General features: G+C 42.9%; 3 protein-coding genes across 5 annotated transcripts in view; 2 read left to right on the top strand and 1 right to left on the bottom strand.

The window, feature by feature from the left end:
* Positions 1-3,127, bottom strand: part of arhgef25a (Rho guanine nucleotide exchange factor (GEF) 25a) — a 59,070-nt gene extending 55,943 nt beyond the window's left edge. For all 3 annotated transcript variants that reach the window (XM_030054907.1, XM_030054908.1, XM_030054909.1), the window contains exon 1: positions 2,821-3,127. In XM_030054907.1, coding sequence (XP_029910767.1) covers positions 2,821-2,862 — 42 coding nt within the window. In that variant the 5' untranslated portion in view covers positions 2,863-3,127. The remainder of the gene's footprint in view (positions 1-2,820) is intronic.
* A 26-nt stretch (positions 3,128-3,153) lies between these two features.
* On the top strand, positions 3,154-7,226 carry ankrd33aa (ankyrin repeat domain 33Aa). Its single transcript, XM_030054912.1, has 4 exons — positions 3,154-3,440; positions 3,653-3,782; positions 3,877-4,017; positions 5,202-7,226. Exons 1-4 carry the CDS (start codon positions 3,183-3,185, stop codon positions 6,008-6,010), a joined length of 1,338 nt encoding a protein of 445 aa, XP_029910772.1. The 5' UTR covers positions 3,154-3,182; the 3' UTR covers positions 6,011-7,226.
* Positions 7,227-9,209: 1,983 nt separating this feature from the next.
* Positions 9,210-21,957, top strand: acvrl1 (activin A receptor like type 1). Its single transcript, XM_030054911.1, has 10 exons — positions 9,210-9,742; positions 15,581-15,652; positions 16,637-16,891; positions 17,649-17,845; positions 17,969-18,068; positions 18,416-18,562; positions 18,734-19,009; positions 19,228-19,425; positions 20,376-20,506; positions 20,808-21,957. Exons 2-10 carry the CDS (start codon positions 15,583-15,585, stop codon positions 20,952-20,954), a joined length of 1,521 nt encoding a protein of 506 aa, XP_029910771.1. The 5' UTR covers positions 9,210-9,742; positions 15,581-15,582; the 3' UTR covers positions 20,955-21,957.
* Positions 21,958-22,212: the final 255 nt, after the last annotated feature.

Genomic DNA, 22,212 nt, shown 5'->3' with positions numbered 1-22,212 from the left:
TCCCATTCACAAATTAAATGGTGTTAAAAGGTATGTTCATAGTTTGCACAGATGGTGAAAAGCAAATGTAAATGTATTTTGGGGGGTAAGGGAGAGACAGGGGATGACATGCAGCAAAAGGCCTGGGCTGGGCGGTGCACGCTTTACCAGGTGAGCCACTGGGATGCCCAAGTAGTTTTAATCTATTTATGACATTTGTATCGGTTGAATGAAGTTTTCTATGAAGCCACTGACAAAGAGAATATGCAGTCTCTCTCATGAACTCTCTCTACATCTGTTCAACACAAAACATGACGTAAGAGCACTGGACAAATACTTTGGGTAGCTACAGATTGTAAAGTCTGTTGTTTTCTCAGAAATGCTAACATGTTGGATGCTGATTTTGCAAAGCGCTTGCTCCGACTTAGTCGGGTGTAAGGTGTGTGCGTAGTGTTTTTGTCCTTGTGCATTTGTGTGCACACATCCCAGTATGCTCTTGTGTTTCCATGCAGGTCTCTGTGTGTCATCTCTGTCATGGGAATAATTACTGCCAAGGCCTTCTGGTTTAGAGAAACAGCAGGGTTAGTTTGTTGTCCTGGCAAAGGATTTCCATGGGATAACAGAACCAAGACCGTCTCCCAGCACGCAGACACTCTGGGATTATTCAGGCAGGGGGTCCTCACCAGCCCGGCAGATTGTGGAGCCATAGCCTCCATGATTCAATCACAGCACTCATTTTGGACAGTTAGAGAGGCTTGCTCTGACACAACAGACGGGGAGAAAGAGCTGGGGATGGACAGATCCTGAAAGAGCTGTGGAGATATGTGAGAGAGAAAGAGAGAGGGAGGGAAAGAGGGGGGAGAGAGAGGAAGCCGTAAGTCTAACTCCACAGACTGAAAGGAGAACAAGCTTGGCCGCTGCCTGTTTCTACCTCTTAATCCGCAAATCTCCTGTAATCAGGATGAGAGGGAGAGAGCACGTTGCCTAACTTAGGGCAGCACGGTCTATGTTGGGACCTGGGAAGATTGCGGGCCGATCCGGCAACCTAAGTGGCCAGGAGGAGAAAGTGGAGGGAGGGTGCAGACTAAAGCTGGCAACAGTTTGGGGAACTTTGCCAGTTTCTATCAAGAGCCAACAGGAAGAGTGGAGTTCCAATGCATGGGGATGTCTTAACCAGCAAGAGCAATTCAAAAATTAAAAAACAGAAGAGGACAACCCGAATGGACTGACTCCTTTCAGGGTGAGACTGAGGCACGAGTAGGATTGCGATCATAATTTCATGCTAGCACTTTTTGCTTGAGCACTAATGGGTACACATTATCTTCTGCTTGATCGAGATCTTCATTCCACACAGAATTTTTGTCAGAAGGGGGCAGTCTATATCTCTGTAACAGATGGGGCCAGTTTACATAGCCTTTTGATACCACATGAATGAATGTCCCCATTTCTATGTACAGGATTCAGAGGAAGAGGTGTGATGAGATCGGGTAGAGTTCAGTAGGAAGTCTAGGGCACAATGGCAGTGTGAAAGTAGGAGTCTTGCGTGTTTGTGCACCAGGAGAAGGAGAAGAAAAGAGTTTGGGTGATACTGATCTTCATTCTTCTGCAAGGAAAAATAACACTAGAATAAAAACAAAGGCTTGTGGGATTAAAGGAGCAGAGAATTTCCATCTAGCTTTTTCCAAGAGCTTACCCAAAAGATGCTTTTACCTTAATAACTTTGCGTGCAAGAATACTTGTTAGCTGAAGTGAAACTCATTCTGTGCAGTACAGTCCATTGAGAGTAACATAGTTTGGAGAAGGTCTAGTGATGTTGACTGCAGAGCCATGGCAGCTTGAGAAGTGCATATTTAAAAAAGTTTTCTAGTATGTGCTTCTTCATAACCACACAAATACACTCACACTAAGACACTTAGGCACTTAAGCTGTTTCTGTCTCTGTCTCTCATCTGCAAAGATGGTAAAAATGTGGAAGCATTAAGAATCACTGAACCTCGGCGGTTCTAGCCATGTTTTCATTCAAACCCAGACAAACACAGTGTTGTCCTGGGTTTCAAAATGTATTTCACAAAGCCTGAAATGTTTATGAAGCATGTTGATCGACATGCGACACACACATGCACACAAGAGCTGTAAATTCTAAGCTCGGTGGGTACCACGGTGGACTTGCACTACAGAGCAGTGTGGCGCGGTTAAGCCACCATGACAGATGCTGTCGCTGGCCTGGCCTCCCTTTGCTTCCGGCACCATATGGCCTTTCTCAACCCAGCACACTCCTACTACGCCTTCATTCATAGAACTTTCATATGCTGAAGTTTTGCAGAATTATTTCATCTTTTAGCAAATCCTACATTTCTCATACATTTTTCTTTGTCCTTTATTTAATCTTTAGTCCTCTGCAGTACATTGCATATAATCATACATTTTTATGCATACATGTTTACATTTGCAAGCTTCATTTACTCTATATAGTGACATGATGTTTATGCTGGTAGAGCTGCAATCAGTGGGCTGTCTCTCTTCTTATGTTCTAGAACAGCCTGAGCCAGTTAGTAAACATCAACAAATTTATACAGGAGGATTAGCCATCTTGTAAAACATACACGGATCAGTTGCTCTCACAGGGAGGCTGCCCTGAGGTGAAAATCCTCATCCTCTTTAGGCATTTTGCCTTACGGGACAGGGGCTTGTCAGGCCACCAGATCTATTTAAGATGCTGACCTCAGAGGCAACCGCATTCTGATGTTAGCCTTGTACTCGCAGAGGAACTAGTGAATTATACTCATTCCAAGAATAGAAAAAAGTAAAAATAAAAACATTCCCAGGGCGCCCGGTAGCTCACCTGGTAGAGTGCATGCCACTTTGAATCCAAGCCCAGGACCATTGCTGCATGTCATCCTCTCTCTTTCCCCTGCCTCTTTATGATGACTATCAAAAAAGGCAGAGATGTCGAAAAAATTAAATTATTTATACAATTTTCAAGAGAGGCATGGCAAATAAACTACAGAATGGATACTGCTAAATGACACATTCTTATAGCTTCTCTGAAGAAATGTTGCATGCTAGTATGGATACAAATAAATAATAATACATTGTAATGTGTCCATAATAACTGGATGACTAGTTTATATCTGTCCCCTCTAGATGTGGCAGTGATCCAGCAGTTCTCTCTCCCTGGCGTGAGCCCTGGCAGCAGGGGGTCCCATGGCCACTGTGAGTGATGACCCCAACCTGGGCGACGGCCCAGATGGAGACTGTGATGTCCACTGTGACGACTCTGACTCCATGAGCGTGCTCTCAGATGACTCTGTGCTTCCCAGCTATGAAAGGGAGGAAAAGCACGTGGGGTCAGCTGAAACGCTGTACGAGGCCTGTGCTAGGAATGACGCTTGGTCCCTGCGCAAGATCCTGGAGAGAGGAGTCACTAAGGAAGAGGTCATGGAGCTGGACATCAACGGCAGGGTGAGATGCTTGGTTTTATTTTCCTTTTTTATTCCACAAGGAAAGTGATTTTATTATAGCCCGAGAACTCTTTCTTTCTGGGACAAAAACATTTGGGTCAAAAGGTAGCACAGAATCAGAGTGTGCTCTACTTGCCTACTTAAATCGATTGCATGATTTAATATTTTGTGGCCTTACAATGGTCTTTTTGTTTCTAATGTGTTTCCTACTAGAATGGGCTGATGCTGGCTGTGAGCAGGGGTTTCGTAGACATTGTGTACTTGCTCCACAAATGTCCGCTAATAGACATCAACCACCAAGACAATGATGGCAATACTGCCCTCATGATTGCGGCCCAGGCAGGTATGTTAAATGCCATATACAGCACACAATTACTCAACCTGCTCGCCAAATGAATTTCAGGCTGTCACACTAACATGTAAATTCCCCAAACCAGGTTTCATCACCATTCTGAACTACATCCTTAACTATTATGCTGGGGTGGACACCGAGGTGAGGGATCCCCGTGGCTTCACAGCCCTCATCAAGGCAGGTCTACAGGGCCGTGAAGAGTGTGTGTCTGCCCTGCTCATGCACGGTAAGAAGCAAAACCTCTCATAAACTGCACAATATTTCTCAAATACATTCAGACAGGAAGAACGATGGAATGCCATGTATTGCTTTTGCACAGTGAAATGATAGAGAATGATGATATTGTACATCTCTCTCTACATCTCCCTTTCCTGTTCACTGTCAATGGAGCAGATCTGTCAAGTTTTTTGGGAAGGCACTAAAAACTTGTCTCTCTTCTTGCTACCTTTTAGACGTTATGTGCAAAGATCTAGACTGAACCGATCATAGGAATGACATGTATGACGTCCTTGTTGTGATGTATTTTTTGCAATATTCTTATCTATATAGACATCTGATCGTGATGATTCACAATCAGATTTCAAGCTTTTTTCAAACTGTTTTATTGCTAATCGTGAACAGGGGGAAAATATTTAGGGAAAAACCCCTCACAGCTCTTGCTTTAATGGTTAAGGTTTTGGTATGACGTTCAGTAACATCACCAAGTGTTATGGGGATGTCACCTGTGGTTCATGAACCCACACTGGAAAACATATACCAAAGCTCCACAAAATGAAAAAGAGCTGTAAAGGATGAAACAGGACATTATCTTTTTCTGATCCGTGAGCTAATCTGGTCCGTTTCTGCTGTCCTTTTCAGGGCTGAAAGGATTAGCCCTGTGTAAACTCACAAGGACTCATTTAGGATAGCTATGGAAAATTTCCTCTGATTTCTATTCATATTTCAGTCAAAGAAAGGTAGCAACATGTCATCAATCCACAATCTAGTGTTAGTCACAGGCAAACTTGAAGCATCTGCAGGGTATAAATTAATGAATTATCCTTGCATTCCTTGTAAAGCCCTGACAACTGATTGACAGATGTAGACATGACTAAGTCCCCCTCTCCAATAATGGTTAAATTAGATTACTACAATCAAATAAAGCCTTGGAGTAAAGCCTTGGCTATCTGCCCTGATGTAGTATATTGCGTTCAGCTACTTAAACACAATCCTACTCTTGCCTGAGAGCGTGGTCTGTGTCTATGAATGTGATGCTCTGCATCTATTTGGACCACTGTGTTTCAACACTGACCACATGGTGGGGTAATTTTATTGAGTTTATTTAGCAACTGATTCTGTCATATGACATCCAAAGATAATTCACATGTCCTTGTTTACCCCCATTTCATTCCTCCTTTTTTCCACATGCAGGTGCAGACATAAATGCGATGGATCTGGTCCGAGGAAAAGGCCTGAAGGAATGGGTCCTGAAGACAGGAAGGTTTGAGACTCTGAACAGACTACGGCGTCTACAGGCTCATCCTATTGCTGAGCAATTCTGTGAAACCTACATTCCTGAGTGGCCTGATCTGAAGCATATGGTAGCTAAGGCCACTGCTACCAAAACGACCGGTCAGAGGCTAACCCAGCGCTTAAAAGACACCCTCACTTTCAGCTTCCCTCAGGATCCCCAAGACAATGGGGTCATGGACCATATGGTGCGGATGACCACAGGCATCCACAGCCCCCTAGTAGCAACTGGCTGCCGTCCCCTCTGCCCCACTAGCCCTCCGGTGGTTGGCAAGCGACGGCTGGCCGTTCCTGACCTGCTGACCAAGCACAGCAGCAAGGAGCTGGAGGAGAGTACTGTGAGCCACAGTACTGGCATCATCACCTCAGCTACCCCTTCCTCTCTGTCAGCCACCTCTGTATCTCTGACTTCCTGCTGCAATGATCGCAGGGGAAGCATGGAGCCTGGTGGTATTAAAACCTTCATTCCCCGCAGCATGGCACGTAGGAACAGCGTCTTCCCCTCAGGCTGTATCCCAAAGATTGAAGTGACAAAGTCTGGGGAGCCCACTCCAAAGAAAGAGAAGAAGAAGAAAAGGCAAAAGGGCTACCTTGAACCTCCTGTCTGGAAGTACAAGGAGGCCAAAGAAGAAAAGAAGAGAGAGAAGCAGCGTGAAAAGGAAAAAGAGGAGAGGAAAAACAAGCAACAAAGTGCATCAAGCAAAAAGTAAGGCAGTTACTCCTTTCGGCAGAGAGTCTTCCACGATAATACCATGCAAGAGGCATGAGTGTGCAGTTATCGAGGTCTCTGAGGCCAGCTGCAAGAAAAGAAAACCAAAATGCAAGGACATTTCTGGAAATGAGCTGCTGGTGATGAGGCATATCGATGGATTCTCAATCTCCTCTGGAATACAGAAGTGAGACTGGCACGGCGTGAACTTCACTCAACATGATGTTTTGTTTTTTTCAGCATCTTTGAAGCTGAAGCTGAAGAGGTGATTTGTGTTATTTTGTTTTGGGGCTATATGGACGTTTTTGAGAGGATTCACTGCTTCAACTCCTAACTGACGAATCTGTAGATAAACTCATGTGGGAAAGCTAAGTTATATTAAAAGTATACGTCTGAAATCTCAGAATCTGTTTTGAGAAACAAGTATGTTTGCGAGGGTATTTACCAAACTAAGAATTATTAACACTCTCCATGTAGAGTCCCATAACGTATATTGCTTGACTGCAATGAAACCAAAGCACTAGCCATAACCCAGATTTCAATGAGCCTGGACTTTCAGTAAATGCATCTACCAGCCACAGTTTAAAAGAGTAGGCCACGGACTGCTGGAATAAACAGAGACGAGGTATCTTTGACATGTGTTTTTTGTAGTTTGTTCACTCACCTGTCAGAAAACTCTCAACTGGCCGTTCTGTTGTGGCAGACATTTTTATTATAGGCCAGAACAGCAGTAATTACCTCCGTTTTGATGAGGTTCTGTTACCAGGGCACAGGATTGAAATTTGTGTATAATGTTAAACTTGCTGAGGAATCTTTTTGTTGGTAATACTACAGATAATGAGATTTATATACACAACTGAGCAGAATACATATTATAATGTAATATGTATGTTCCATAATGTGCTCTGACTACAGACACTTTGAATATTTGTTCACCAAAAGCAAGAAAGGACACTGTTTGTTTACAAAGCTGATTTAAATTACCTGTACCATGTAATGTTTTGCTTTTCCTCATCTGCATCACACTTTTATATCTGGTCAACACCTCAAATATGACAACGTTATCTCAAATTGAGTGAAAGCAATCAGACAACACTACTGAGTTTGGGTAATCCACTGTATGACCTTATTGATAACAGTTATGATAAGGTAACTAGAAGCAGTCCGACTACATAAAAATGTATTAGAAATTAAACATTTCCTTAACCACCACGTCATTAATGTTTCTGTTTTTCTGATGTGTCACGTCCGTAAATCTGCTGTCATGCGAAAGCTACCCCTGAGCTTATTAGGGGAGGTTATAATGGGCTCTCGAGATGTAACATGGACTGGCTGATTACACGGGCCAGTAATCTTTTAAGCCAATGTGCAGCATTATTACATAACAACTAGTGTTTTATGTGTGATTAAAAGGCCTAAAAGCCAAGACACCTGCAACATGCAGGACAAGGACGACCAAGTATGAGGACAGCTGCTTAAGATGAGTCAAAAAATATTGGCTCAAATTATGTCTCAGGCTTATGGGGCTGGATTATTGGTCATGAAAATCTGTTCATGCTAATGGTTCTAAACATTTCATGTATCCAAACTGAACTGGGACAGCTGCAAAAACTGAAATTATTGGCAACTGGTGATTTTGATCCGCAGATCATCCCAACATAGGGTACATGACAAAGCGTTCTCACGGTGTATTTTTACTATTTGGGGCTATTTCCTCTTTGCAGAAAGGGAACTTGTCAATTTAAAGTCAACTCTAAAACAAAAGGCCTCCACAGAGGTCAGTGAAGGAACACTGTGATCTTTGAGGCCTCAGATATTGAACACACAAGTTTTACATGTGTTGACGCCCTTAGAAAAGGTAAGGTCTTGCCAATCACCGGAGAACAAGTTACTGTAAGTGTCTCGTATTAACACCAAAACCAAACCCATTGACTGCTTGTGTAGTATTAAAGTTGACGAGCAACTGAAACTTCATAAACACTTATCTTTAGCTAGAATATGTGTAATAAGCAAACTGTGTAAGCATAAACTAATGTCGCTACTGAAACTGCATTTCCCCTACTCAAGTGGATTGCACAACAAACCAAAAAAAGAAGCATTTTAGAAAAAACCCAGGGGGAATGGCACACTGTGTCAGCTTGTTCTAAACGCTGAGAAAGAGCGGCTCTTTGAATCACAGAGATTAACCAGACAGAAAAATAAATGCTGATTTAGAAAAAAAAAAAAAAAAAAAAAAAAAAAAAAAAAAAAACAATTTGCCCTCTTCTCTACAAGACAGCTGATGTGAGAGTTCCCAGCTGTCTGCAGCCATAGGCCAAGAGCAAAGAGATTACAGAGCCTGAGAACAAGGAAGGGAATTTATATTGCACACATGAAGGCATCTCGCTCAGGCTCGGGTGAATTAAATGGTCTGCCATGGAAAAAACTCTGTGGCAGGGTAAAAGCTCTGTTTTTGCCAGGAAAAAAAACACAATGACTATTTTGATAGCAGAATATATGGGTGGCGTGCTGTGACAGAGAGGCACTGACCGCAGATTTATGTCATCCTCCATTTCTGATGTCTGTCTGACTGTTGCCTTGGTGTCTCTTGGTGTCCGGCCCCATTCCTAGAGAGCAAGACAATTTCAGGTCAGTCTCTGTTGCTGTTGCCTAGCTGGCAGTGAATGTGGGAAAAATCAGGTTAAACAACATTATGAAATATTGTAGAAATACACTGCAGGATAGAATAATATCTTGCAGGTTAAAAGTCATCAGTTTATCACTATGGCCTTCTGCTGCTGAAAGCATGACAAACTATAAATACACTAGCGATGAATTGGCCTTGGTGTGTTCAACTTCTGAAGCAGGATTATGGTTCAATAAAAGATAAAAAAGATTTTAAAGTACAGATTAAATCATCATAGCTGCTTAGAGTATTTTTAATCACCGGCTTTTATCATATCATATTGAAATCTTTAAACTGCATTCCTCCCAAGTGCAGTATAGACAGCAGTCCACAGGGGAAAAAGGAAAATGAGAGGTTTGCAAAGCAACAGGAAAACCGCTATGAGAACACATTCCAGGCAGACCCTGTGCGAGACAATGAGGGGTGGGACAAATCTGTATACTATTTAAAATCTGTAATCTTGCCTTTAGATCGGGAACGGACAGACAAAAAATGTCTTACTTAACAAGAGGGCACTTACAGGACGCTGTTAGTTGCGCCGTTTTCGAGGCGGAAGAAGTCTGATGCGGTTCCAAACCTCAGTTTCGTGTTTTCGGTTTATCAGGGCAGATTTGGACGCAGATACAGCTCGCCGCGCGTCGTCCGGCCGCGACATGGTTGCCAGACTCTTTTACTTGGCTCAGCTCACACATTTTCAAGTATTTACTGCCGCGAACCTGGACGGACTGACTGGTTGGTTTTAATTTTCGGGGAAAAGAGGGCAAATTGCGGACGAACTTCAACAGACTTTAGGAGTGTCGTGCGTAAAAAGGGCGGTTGGTAGTCCCCCCGAAAGCGGCGAAGGATGTGAGATTTCTTGATTGTTTCTTGATTAAACATCTGTAACCGAGTCGTTTCGACGACGTGAAAACGCTTCACCCTGCTCTTGAAATGGAGAAATTTGTGTTTTAAGTGCCTTTGAGTTGAAACGCGTTGAACTACGCAACCGGAGGATACTTAAAGCCAACTTTGATATGGGAGACGTGCGGCGTCTGCATCTGTCAACTTGAAGAGGCGAGTGGAAAACAGGTAATGTAGCATAACACCACTTTTCTGTTCTCTGTAAATGTAATGCCGTGTGTTAGCCTTGGTTCTAGTTTGTAATTCTGAAGTCAAAGTAGTGGTTGACGTGCACAACCAGTCCACGTGTTTCCAGATGTGGATACCAACAGGTGTGTGAGTGTGTGTGTATGTGGAGACAGGGGGGGTCTACCTGTACTGTGGAGTCACGCCAAATTAAACCAGATTCATCACACCTGCGCCCGTACCGAGTTTAACCAGTTTGTCTATGTTTTATTTTCAACTCATTTGTCTCGTTTTACTTACCTCTGTAACTATACTGTTATCACATGTCGCAAGACCTTCACCAGCAATCATAAGTTATATTCCTTTCAGCTTCATTGTGCAATATGTTCGCCTATAGCCTACTCTGCCAGATTCAGTCTTTCGAAACAAGTGGGAGGTGGTAAATTTGGGTCCCCTTGCAGTGAGGAGAACTGCACCGAAAGTTTTGCTGGTTGAGTTCTGACTAATGCTGGATGAAAGTACCAGCACAACCAAGAGAAGTCAATTTTTTTTTTTCTTCTTGTACACTTTGACCTGTTTTGACTGTTTAAAGGTACTCTAGGTGCTGGCAGGTAAATGTAGACATAAGGGTACCTGATTTCAAGGAAAGATGCCTCTTTGCTCAGGTGTGACTCCAACTCATCCAGTAAAGCCAAACCTCCAAATCTGGATTATTATTTTTTATTTTTGTAATTGAGGGCCCATATGAGTGCATCTGAAGTCTCTGCAAGAAATTAATCAGCTTCCACTGAAGAGACCTGACCGCTTCCTTCCCCAACATGTATTCACAAGTAACTCAGAATGCATGTGAGAGCATGCACACAGTAATTGAGGCATAAAGCTTGCTAAGCCTAGCTTTGTCTGTGAAATGAAGATACAATCAGTCATTCCAGTCGCTCATCATAACCAGCAGACAGTCACAACAATCAGTGGATTACAGATTTACGGGTATGTTACGGAACCAAATACACAAAGCACTACAATCATTAGAAATTTGCAGCTGGCAACCATCAGAACGGATGGACGTGGAGATGTCTTTCCCACTAAGCCATGTGATAGCAGCAATTTCATACAGTAACACTGCTAAAAGTTGCTTTCCAGAGATGGAGCTTTTGGTTTGATGAGGCCCTATGGAGGGGTTTGCGGGAAGCTGCTGTGACTTGTATTGTTTAGCTGGCTAGCCGTGCCCCCGCCATCCACCACGAGCCACACAGTCATCCAGATGGAATGAGAGATCTCCCTCCCCCAAGTCAAAGCTTTGTAGATGAGAGGAAGAGATGTCAGTAGATCTTTTCCCCCGGGTCACACGGGTGTAGCGTTGGACAGAATGGAGACAAACAGGAGAGAGCAGAGAGAGGAAGTTTGTTGGAGTCTAAATAGCAGTCAGCCTGTGATGCAAAATGTGATTACAGCTGCCCTCTGTCTCGCGACTTTATGGTGAATAATATGATGCCTAGAGAAATCAGGGACAGTGGTGCTGCTCCACTGAGAATAAGGTAATTCTGTGGGTGGAGTTGTGTTTATGCTGTGCCTCCAGTGCACCCACAGATTAACCGCCACAGACATGTCGGCTACATGATACAGGAAGCACTCACTCTTTGCTGCTTGGTTAAATATGTCTTATGGTTTTTTTTTAAATATGTTAGATCTGAGTGGGATAGTTTTTTTCTCATCAGTTGAGCTGGACTCCCACAATATGTTTTAATACCAGGAAGGTTCAAGGTTGCTTGTCAGACACATTTATCAGACTTGGATAGCTCATGTAAAATAGTGTTGAGGAAATAACCTAGTTTAGTGCAGTTGCTGTAATTGATTTCAGCTTGATTTGACACTTAGATTTAGAATAGGAAATTCCACTGAGAGTATGTAGTATACAGTGAGAGTATATAATATACATTTTGAAAAGCATAAATGCACCGAGGTAGTAAAATCAACAAAGTCATCATCAAAATATTAAAGCAATGGAAGGAAAAACATCCACATTAAACAGCTGTACTAATTTGATAGTTGCCTCTAATCTTACCATAGCCTCAAATATCAGTTTGGTGCATGAAAGCACAAGGCAGGTTTCCCTAGTTCTTTGCTGACATGCAAGATAGCTGTGTGTATTTGATACATTTTTTACAATAAAAGATTTCTACAGCCGACTTGATGGACAAGCAGTAGGCCATGCTGCTCTCTCTTTATAACAAGTAAAGATCAAGCTGTAGATTGAATGATTTGTTTTCCTGTTTTAGAAAACATATTTCTATATGAGCTAACACAGCCTGCCTCAGACATTGCCTGTCCCAAACACATACAGTCATCTCCTGATGTTTCATTTATTTATTTATTGATTTGAAATAATTTTTGTATTGAGACAACGTTCAGCCTGTCCAGGAATGACACTGCGGGAGTGTTCTCTGGTTCAGTCTGTATCTATTTGGTACAAACAAAAAGGCTGAAGACCACTAAATCCACACCAGCACTGTTGATATCAGTGTCCCCTGCAATGCAATGATAACATGGAAAGTTCCTATAACTTTCCAGGCTATCACTTGTGTGGACATGTGTCTACTTGTCTACCTGGGTACCCAGTCGAACCGCTCCTGGCTCTCTCCACCTTCCCAACAATGCGCAGTCACTGCCACACCTGGCACATACCCCTCCTACCCCGTCCAAACAACGACCAAGTCCCCTGTACAGCAGAGGGAATCAGTGACCGCCATCGCTGTTCCTGTGGATCACTTTAACATTAAAGCTATGTGAAGCCAGATTCCAACAAGTAACCCTGATGCTGGCCTGTCGTGGTGGCGCCACTGCAGCACAGCAGAGGGTGACAGCTGCCCACTTCATGGCAATACACTAGTTTTGCATGATGCTGTACTTTGTCATAGAAAAAAGCATGATGTCTTGCAAAGATATCTGTTGTGAACAAACACTATAACCCAGTACCCCATGCAGACATCACTACCATTTTATACAAGACTCTCGCTATTCCACATGTGCACTAATATCACAGCAAATCAAAATCTACTGCTGAATACTGCTGTTACCACCAAGACCTCCACCACCCCTGCCCTTTACAGCTTGGTGTGTTTACAAGGTTACATGTGGTCCAGAAAATGGCTCCACAAAGCAATTTCTCAAAGTCCCTAAGTCCCTCTTTCTTGGCACTAAGTTCACTATTTTGAAAAGCATGGAAAATCAGTTGTAGAGTAGACAGGGACAAAGAATAATCCACTACCAGGCGATGTAATACCTCCATGGATAAAACAGTGCCCAGCGGCTGTTTAGTTTTAAGGACAACAGCAAGAGAAACGTTGAGAGAATGCAAGTGTGCTGCTCCCCCTACCCCAAAGGGAACCAGTTAGGAACAACTCTGTCCACAGGATCGGAGGCAGCTCCAAGTCGGTCAGCTCTAAGAAGACTGTCGTAAGTGTTAGATGTACCTGAGGTTGGACTTGACCTTTTCGCACCTCCCCCTTTCGAACTGTGCACTTCTTCAGACTGGCCTCAGGAAACACAAAACAGCGCTCAGGTGTTGCATATGATGCTGCCAGCTGTCATGCAAATGGAAGTGTAATGAATTGACAACCCGCACCGACAAAGACCGTTTTCTCCTTGGACTCTACTGACAAGGGGATCTGCCAGGACGTCTTGGTCAAAGTGTGGAATAAAACCAACCAGTTCCTAACTTCACTGGATGGCTGAACCGCTCGTGGCTTTCACTGCCTCCCAAACAACAGCTATCTATATTTGAAATAAGGAAATTGTAACCACAAAAGAGCCACAGAAAAAAAACGTAACCACAGACAAAAAATAATATTAGGGTCCACATTTTACATGTGTTGACATGTGTTGTTATGACCACAGACACAATATGATGGCTGGCTGTTCATGAAGCCACATGGTGCAATGCTCAAGGAATTGTACACGAAAGTGAAAAATGTTATACCAGATTAGACTGAAAGCTTGTTTAACTTCAGTTCACCATATACAATTCACAAATGTCAGTGTAAAAATGGCACAATATGATGGTACAAAGTATCGTGAGAGTAGCAGCTAGAGGTTAGATGCGGTTTCCCTGTCTCATTGACATTTACAGTTGAAGTCCTGTATGTTTCTACCATTATGATGACCATATTAACTATGTCACTCTTAAAAATATACATTTTCAACTTTGTCATTTCAGTGATGTGAGGTCATAGAGATAAATTATGATTGCTCCAGATTCTGGGTGATTTAAAAACTAATGATTTAGGCTTGTTACAAAGCTTGTAACACATGCTGTTTACTTGCAGAGATTTGTAATCTACCGCAGATGTTCACAGCTTGTAATTATATCGTATGTGTCAGCCTTAATGGACTGAGCAAAGAGAGCAAAATGAACTAAGACAGCTTTCCATTCTGATGATTCAGCCATTTCAAATTCATTACATGACTATGTTATTCCGGTTTTTGACTTGAGTAAGGAAATTGAAAAGTCTGTGGTTTCTATTAGGGCAGTGGGGAACTTGCTATTTTACTGACTTTCTCATTCAGTGCTTTTTCATTTTTGTAAAGCTTACCAGGATCAAGCACCATTACAGTTAGTTTAGCTTTATTAACATTAAGCAATGACTACAAAATAACTGATAAATTATGATCATGACACAGAAAGAAGACATGCAAATTACTAAATTGTGTATATGACATTAAAAAAAAAAAAAAAAAAAAGCAAACGAGGTTTATAAAAACTTCCAGCCTCACAACAAGCCGTGTGTATACAGCTAGGCCCCTTGAACATGCAACAATAAAGTAAACATCCAAAGATCTGTTATACATTAGATATTTTTACACTGTCTTGTGCTACCACAGCTATTATTGCTCTTCTCATGGGCTTTACTAAAGTTTTCAGAAAATACTCAGTTACCTGTGATTCATATTTTAAGTGCACTAATACAGAGTGTGGCCCACCTGGGTGTCAAGTGGAGTGCACTCCAGCAGTAAGAATGCCTGTGTGACGTCCCTCCTGCTTGCGTGACCGCCGGCAGCACAGCCCTAAACAATGAGCAGACCTGAGTCTCGCTGGCCAGCCGGGTGGGGCCTCTCAATGGCAGGAAGCATAGCCATCAATATTTACTCTGCAAGCGGGGCAGTTGAGGAGTCGACAGGCCTGGAGCCTGGGTAGCACAGCAATACACACAGTCTCACACATACACGCACACACACACACTCTAAGTGGTTGTACAGAATGCTGTTGTAGCAGCCTTTTCCTAAGCCCCCTCTCCCACCCGCCGCAATTACAATGCAGGCAGACAGGCTGGACCCTGGCAATGTTGTTTTTGACCTCATAGCTTCCTCTGCTGAGGAATCGGGGCTGTGCTTGTTGCCTTCTGCTGCTGCAGAAGCTATTTTGGCCTGTCAGGGCAGAGATGCTAACGCCACAACACTGCTTGGCTGCTCATACACACCGCAAAGATGTTGTGGTCTGTAAATCTGAAATACTACAGTCTTTTCATGTAGCTTAGAGAAATGCCCTGTCTTTCCCTTAATGTGTTATATTCAACATCTGGATTATCATTATTCCTTTTTTTTTTTTTTTTATTGTTGTTTTATTGTCCTGACTTTTATGCTTCATTGTATTGTTACAATGCACTTTTTAACATTGTTTTGCAAAGCGGTTTTTAAATTATTGTCATTATTATTGCTGTTGTTTTTGTTTTGTTTTTTGTAACATTCCTGACAAAGGGACAACACTGTCACACAATAATTTTGGGTAATCATTATTTAATTATATTAATTTTAATAATTACATTTTTTTTTTGTTCTGGATTACAGAGATGGGAGACTCTGCTCTGCTTAGGGTGTTGCTAGGTGGGGTATTCCTGTGGATCTCTACTGTCCATGCAGGTGAGCTAACACAGACACGGTGACACAGGCACACACACTTTTGTCCACTGAGCCATGACGTAGGAAAGGTTCGCTGAATTCCCTACATTCCACTCACCCATTAATTAAGCATTTCAAACAAGCATCTATCTGTTTGATGCTTTGTGGAGTGTGTGCTATGTGACTGTGCATTGTGTATATGGGTGTGTAGTTTATAAGTGTGTGTGACTTGATGTTTGATGATTTATGGTTGCTCCTGTGTATGTGAGCAAGCATTTTCTCTGTTACGCTGCACTGAGTGTACAGCCAAATAAAGTGGAGATGTGCTGGTGGTACGATCATGGGAACAATAGCAGAGAGGAAGTTTGTGTCTTCCTGCTGTGCCCGTGAGTTCAGCCTCTCCTAACTGACCTGGCCCCTGTGTCACAAACACACCTTCAGATTCAGATTCAGATTCAGAGGATCTTAGTACCAAGATGCTAAATTGGAGCCTTTTGGATGTGAAAAGTCCCCAAACTGCCATAAGCACAGCAACCCAGTGATGCCTCTCACTTTTCTGTCTTTGCTGCTCTTTCTCTGTAGCAACCTTTCCATTTCCTCTTGAATCAGCTTTTATCTTCTCTGACCCTCTCTCTCTGTCACATACACCTCACACACAATATAATTTCACAAAAAATACCTCTTCTGGTTAACCACATCTATAGTTGCTCTTCTCTGCGATATCTTGTGGCTGCCAGGAAATGTAGTTAACATATCTCTCTATTGCCACAAGGGTTTCCCCTTAAGGAAACCAGAGTCCCTTTATTAGTAGCCTCTTTACTTCTGATCTTTAAAAGATAAAGCATAAAGACATTCAGTGTCTTTAAAAAACACAGCACAATTTGTGATGCACTGGTAAGAGTGTGCATATGTGTGTTTTGTTGCATGTTTGCTTTCATGTATGTGTATATGTGTGTGCTTCTATTTCTATCAACCCTGTCTGCTGTGCCTCTGCCTCTCCCTCAGACTGCCTCTCCCTCCCGTCATCTCCAGATGACGGGAAGCTGCTGTGTGTGTGCGAGAATGAGAAAGGCACATGTGTGAACGGCACTTGCAGAGGAGATATCTGCTTCTTCGTCAATGTGCAAGGACGTGAAGAGAGGGGCTGCTTCTCCAACAAGAACCGCATGGAGAACTGCCACACCTCCTTTGACGGCGTTTTTGTCCAATGCTGCCTGGAAAACTGGTGCAATGCCTTCACCACAGCGCCTCCGCCAACAGGTCAGAAACCAAAGCCATGGCTTAATAATGTTTGAGCATCAGATCCTTGGAACTTGACATACCAGAGTGGCACTCAGCCTCCTGGATTTGTGTCGTTAGCCACATTTCCACTGTCACACCAAACGCGGACGTCCTAGTGCTAGCAGAGGCCAGTTGCTTTTCCATTGTCACTTCCTGCCTTTGTTCGCGCCAAGGTGCGGCTATGCTGAGGTCAGTTTCCAGGTGCTAATGGCGCACCGAATACTCATGGGCCAGCCAGAGCTGACCAAGGTCTGAGGCGGAGTTAAGGGTCATAGGTGGGGTTTAACTGGCATCGGGCGGGGAGATGGGTGCAGCTGAAGTAAGGAAAAAATGGAAGGAAGGAAGGAAGACATGGAGTCCCCCAGAGTCCTCCCCCGATCAGTGCATACCCAGCAAATCTTAACTTGTATTTATGTGTTTATTTAGATTTTTGTTAAGAGAAACACTAGGTATGCATTAAACTGTTGAATCAATGAACTGACCTGAATGATTTCAGTCTGCAAGACATTTTTCATGTCATGTACAAGTTCTCTGTTCTGAGTGGACTGTGCTTCAAAACATCCCTCTAGTAAGTGGTTCCCCCTTGTGGCCTCTTAGGGTAAATGTCATTTGAATGGCTCTGCAAGGTACTGTGATTCAGTTGCTTCTTTCTTAAGTGAAGTTCCCTCCATAATGTACTCAGATGTTTGCAACTGGTTTTCTAAACTCATAAATGTGCATGTGTGTGTGTATCCAGGGGATCCTGAAAAAACAAATAACAGCATGTTACTCTGGATAGCGGTACCTTTGGTGCTGCTTCTGATCGTGGCTACTGGGGGGTGTGGTGTGCTGCTGTGGCTGCGCTCCCGACGGACACACTGCAGACTGGGCAATGCTGAGGACCCTGATGTGACCATGCCCAAGGTGCCCAGTGGAGATGACCCCACATACGGCGTAAGAGTCATTAGACATGAGACAAGATATTGTTAAAGGTTTTTCAAAAGAGAATTTTCATTCATTCATTCATTCATTTCCCTCTCTCTCTCTCTCTCTCTCTCTCTCTCTCTCTCTCCCCAGGACATCTTTGATGAGTTTTGCACATCAGGGAGTGGGACAGGGCTGCCCTATCTGGTCCAAAGGACTATGGCCAGACAGATCTCATTGGTCGAGTGTGTCGGTCAGTGAACTTCTTCACCACTGCCCTTCTTCTGTGTCCCTTCTGTGTCCTGTGTCTCTCCTTTACAATTACATCATTTGTGATTTACCAAAAACTGGACAATATCCAATATATTTCACTAAGACTACTAGTTGAACTTTTGATACAGACCAACATCATTAAGTTGTGGATGGTAGTGAGTTTGTACAGAATAAATCAAATTTGTACAGAAGGATTAGAAAGGTTGCATAGGCAGGTTAGATAGATAGATAGATAGATAGATAGATAGATAGATAGATACTTTATTCATCCCGAAGGAAATTCCTGTTTGTACCTGAGGAAACATTGCTGTGTCACTCTGCCCCCAGGTAAGGGCAGATATGGGGAGGTGTGGAGGGGAACATGGATGGGTGAAAGTGTAGCAGTGAAGATCTTCTCCTCCAGGGACGAGCAGTCCTGGTTCAGAGAGACAGAGATCTACAACACTGTCCAGCTCCGACACGACAACATACTGGGTAAGGTGGCAGAATACAGGCCCAAAGAAATTATTCTTGTTTTCTTTCCACTCAATTCCTGTTATTGATCAGGAGTCCAGTATGAATAGATATCATCTCTGTAGGAAGTTACAGCTGAATGCCAGCAGATGCGATGGACAGTAAAACAACCATCTTCTGTTCCTTCTGTAGGTTTCATAGCCTCTGACATGACGTCGAAGAACTCCAGCACCCAGCTATGGCTCATCACCCACTTTCACGAGCTGGGCTCCCTCTACGACTTCCTGCAGTACAGCAGCCTGGATCCTGAGAGCTGCCTGAAGATGTGCCTTTCTGTGGCCTGCGGCCTGGTCCACCTTCACACTGAGATCCTCAGCTCCCAGGGCAAGCCAGCTATAGCCCACCGAGACCTGAAAAGTCGAAACATCCTGGTTAAACGAAATGGACAGTGCTGCATCGCTGACCTCGGTGAGAGCTGGGAGAAAGAAGAAGATAATGCATAATTTATCATTTTATTGGACTTCTAGTGTTTTATTTTTCAATTTTTGCTGATAGTTATGTTAAATGTTTTACGATTAAATAGCCACTTAATGCTGACTTTGATAATTCACCCCTGTGTACAATTAAACTGAAGCTTGTGCTAGACTGCTAAATAAAAGGCTGCTCTGTCTGTCTTCTCTCCTCAGGTTTGGCAGTGATACACTCTCAGTCCAGTGATTACCTGGATGTAGGCAACAACCCTCGTGTGGGCACCAAGCGTTACATGGCCCCTGAGGTGCTGGATGAGAGCATTCGCATGGACATCTTCGAGTCCTACAAGCAAACTGACATCTGGGCTCTGGGCCTGGTCTTCTGGGAAATCACCCGCAGAACCATCATCAATGGTAACTACAAATAACAACCTCCCATGGGAATTCTGAGCACTTGCAATTATTCTCAGAGATATATGGAGATTGACCCGGTGTATTAGAATTCACCCACTTAGATTTGAGGTGACAAAAGATACACAAAGTCATGTATCAGTGCATTCTTCATATACTAATGTATTACCCTGCATTAGCCATCCATATAAATTTTGGACATAAATTTTCCCTGTCATGTCTGTCTGGTTCTGGAAGAGAGTATGTGTAGGAGGCAGTTCGCCCCATGTCTCTCAGCACTCCGGTGTTTTTCTAGCTGGGTCGTCTGTGTGGAGCTGAGGCTGTGTCTGTCTCTACTATCCTCTCTCATGATTAGCACTGCAGTAATTATAAACAGTCTTATCTGGTGTCAGCACTCACTCTCACATAGTCCAGATGCCCGTGCGCACAAATGGAAATGCAAGTATACGCACACATACGCACACATATGTGCACAAGTACACATGGTGAAGACAGAAACACACATGCAACCATAGATGTGCGTGCATGTGCGCCACACACACAATCAGCAGGCCTTGCAGATGTCTATCCATGTGTAGCCTGCAGGGAATCGGTATCATTCCCTGTTCGCTTGTTTAGTCAAACTTTACATACTTTACTGAACTCCCACTTGAGCCTATCTGGAGTTCCAAGAGTGCTATTTCAGTCCTGCATGACATGAAATCCTTGTTTTGCAAATATATGAGACAAACCACAACAGGTCAATGGTTATCTCCTCCCGAAGCTGATAATGCTTCCATTGCCAACATTAGGGTTTCTTGTTCTCTTTAAAATTCAGGACTAGAGGCTGTAGTTTTCCAGTGTCAAGGTCTTTGCTATGATTGCCTGTTTTTTTTTTTGTTGTTGTTGTTCTTCTGAAGTGGAGAAAAAACAGCACATTGAGTTTGTGTTTTTTTTGTGTGTGTGTGTTTAAGGGATTGTGGAAGAGTACCGTCCTCCCTTCTATGACCTGGTGCCCTCAGATCCCAGCTTTGAGGAGATGAAGAAGGTGGTTTGTGTGGACCAGCAGAGGCCCAGTCTGCATAACAGGCTGCATTCCCACCCGGTAGGACATCTGGTGGCACACACGCACACGTAATGCACATATGAGCGCACATTTTCCAATAGTGTGCAAAAAAATCTCAATATATTAGCACGCATTAACTTCTCCTTAACCTGTGTGACTCTCATACACTCCTATACTCACACTTGATAAGCAAACAAACACTAATGCGTGATGCACACACACAGAGCACATATGTACACATAATAATGGTGCATCACACAGACAGAAAGAAGCAGCACCTCTTACTTTAGATTTTCCGGTGATGGCCAGGTGACATTTGATGTTTTCCACATGTTTCCAGATCCTGTCAACCATTGTGAAAATCATGAAGGAGTGTTGGTTCCAGAGCCCCTCCGCCCGCCTCACAGCCCTGCGGGTAAGGAAGACCCTCTCCAAACTGGACCATGACAGTGACTACAGCATCGAGAAACTCAAACGGGACTTCTAGACCTGAGCATCAGACTCAAACGGGGACGCAACACTGAAAAAAAAAAAAAAACTGAAAAATGATTTTCTACCATATTGCTACAGCACGAGGTGCATATCATTAGCATATTTTTGAGCTTGTGACTCAGACAGCCACTGCATTCTATTAAAACCATATGACTTTCAGCAGTACTGTCTAGACTGTCTAGCACCCACAGCTATTCTTTTTGCCTAGCCCACTTTCCATTTGCTGTATTTGCAATGCCTTAACCCAAAAGAAAACTGTAATCACTTGGATTCTGATGACGGTTTTCTCTTTTCTGTTTTGTTCAGCCGCTAAAATTTTGGATTAGGCATTTCTGAACTAGAGCGGATGTCACCGCTCAATTAATGGGCTGCTTTTCTACCTACGCCATCATTTATCTGCAGTTTTGTAAATCAAATGGTTAGCTGAAAGGAGAATTTCACATAGCACAATTACTCATCCTCTCATTGAAGGAGAGGAAGAGTGTGTCATATTGGACTTGCTTTGATATTAAAATGCTGTAATGGACTCCCATATTGATTGATGCCCCTGAAAATGACAGAGAGCAGGAGAAAAGATTGAAGGCTGCTTTTTACTATGCATAAGGGAAATATTTAACAAATAACATGCACATGCCAGTGCACATTATGTGTCCTCCAAGCCATTTTCACAAGATAAGCACCTATGTAAATGTATACTTAGACACAATTGGGTTTTATGTCAGTATTAGATTTATTGTAAATATAGAACCTATTTCAACAGGCGTATTATTTTCTATTATACAGCAATGACAGATGTTTTCTATTCTATTTTTTGTATCAAAATTTTTATATCAAATTCATTTTTACATGTCTATATGCCACGGAATTATTATCACCATTGCTATGGAAAATCACAGCCAAAGTGAATAACAGACACATTATATTGTATATATTGAATAAAGGATTGTATTTGTCATGACTGCAAATCTGTTGAAAATACAGTAGTTTTTTTCCCCCCACCAGTGATATTTGCACTTCTGTCGTTGACCAGTAGGGGTCACCACATAATAGTTAACCAGTAATTCATTCACTTACAGCAGGACAGCTTGCCTAGGGAGAATTACAGTAAAATTCACTGGTTTCTCTGAATTCATGTATCCATGCAGCACGATCACACCAAGGAAATCACCACCACTGCTTGACAAAATGCAAAATTAAAGATAGCATTGTAATTTCATATCGTCGAAAACTGCAACAAGTAATGATTTTATGAT

The sequence above is a fragment of the Myripristis murdjan genome, chromosome 7 (assembly GCF_902150065.1).
Source record: "Myripristis murdjan chromosome 7, fMyrMur1.1, whole genome shotgun sequence".
Taxonomy (NCBI): domain Eukaryota; kingdom Metazoa; phylum Chordata; class Actinopteri; order Holocentriformes; family Holocentridae; genus Myripristis; species Myripristis murdjan.
Note: the sequence above shows the minus strand (reverse complement) of the source record. Positions and strands in the feature narration are given on the sequence as shown.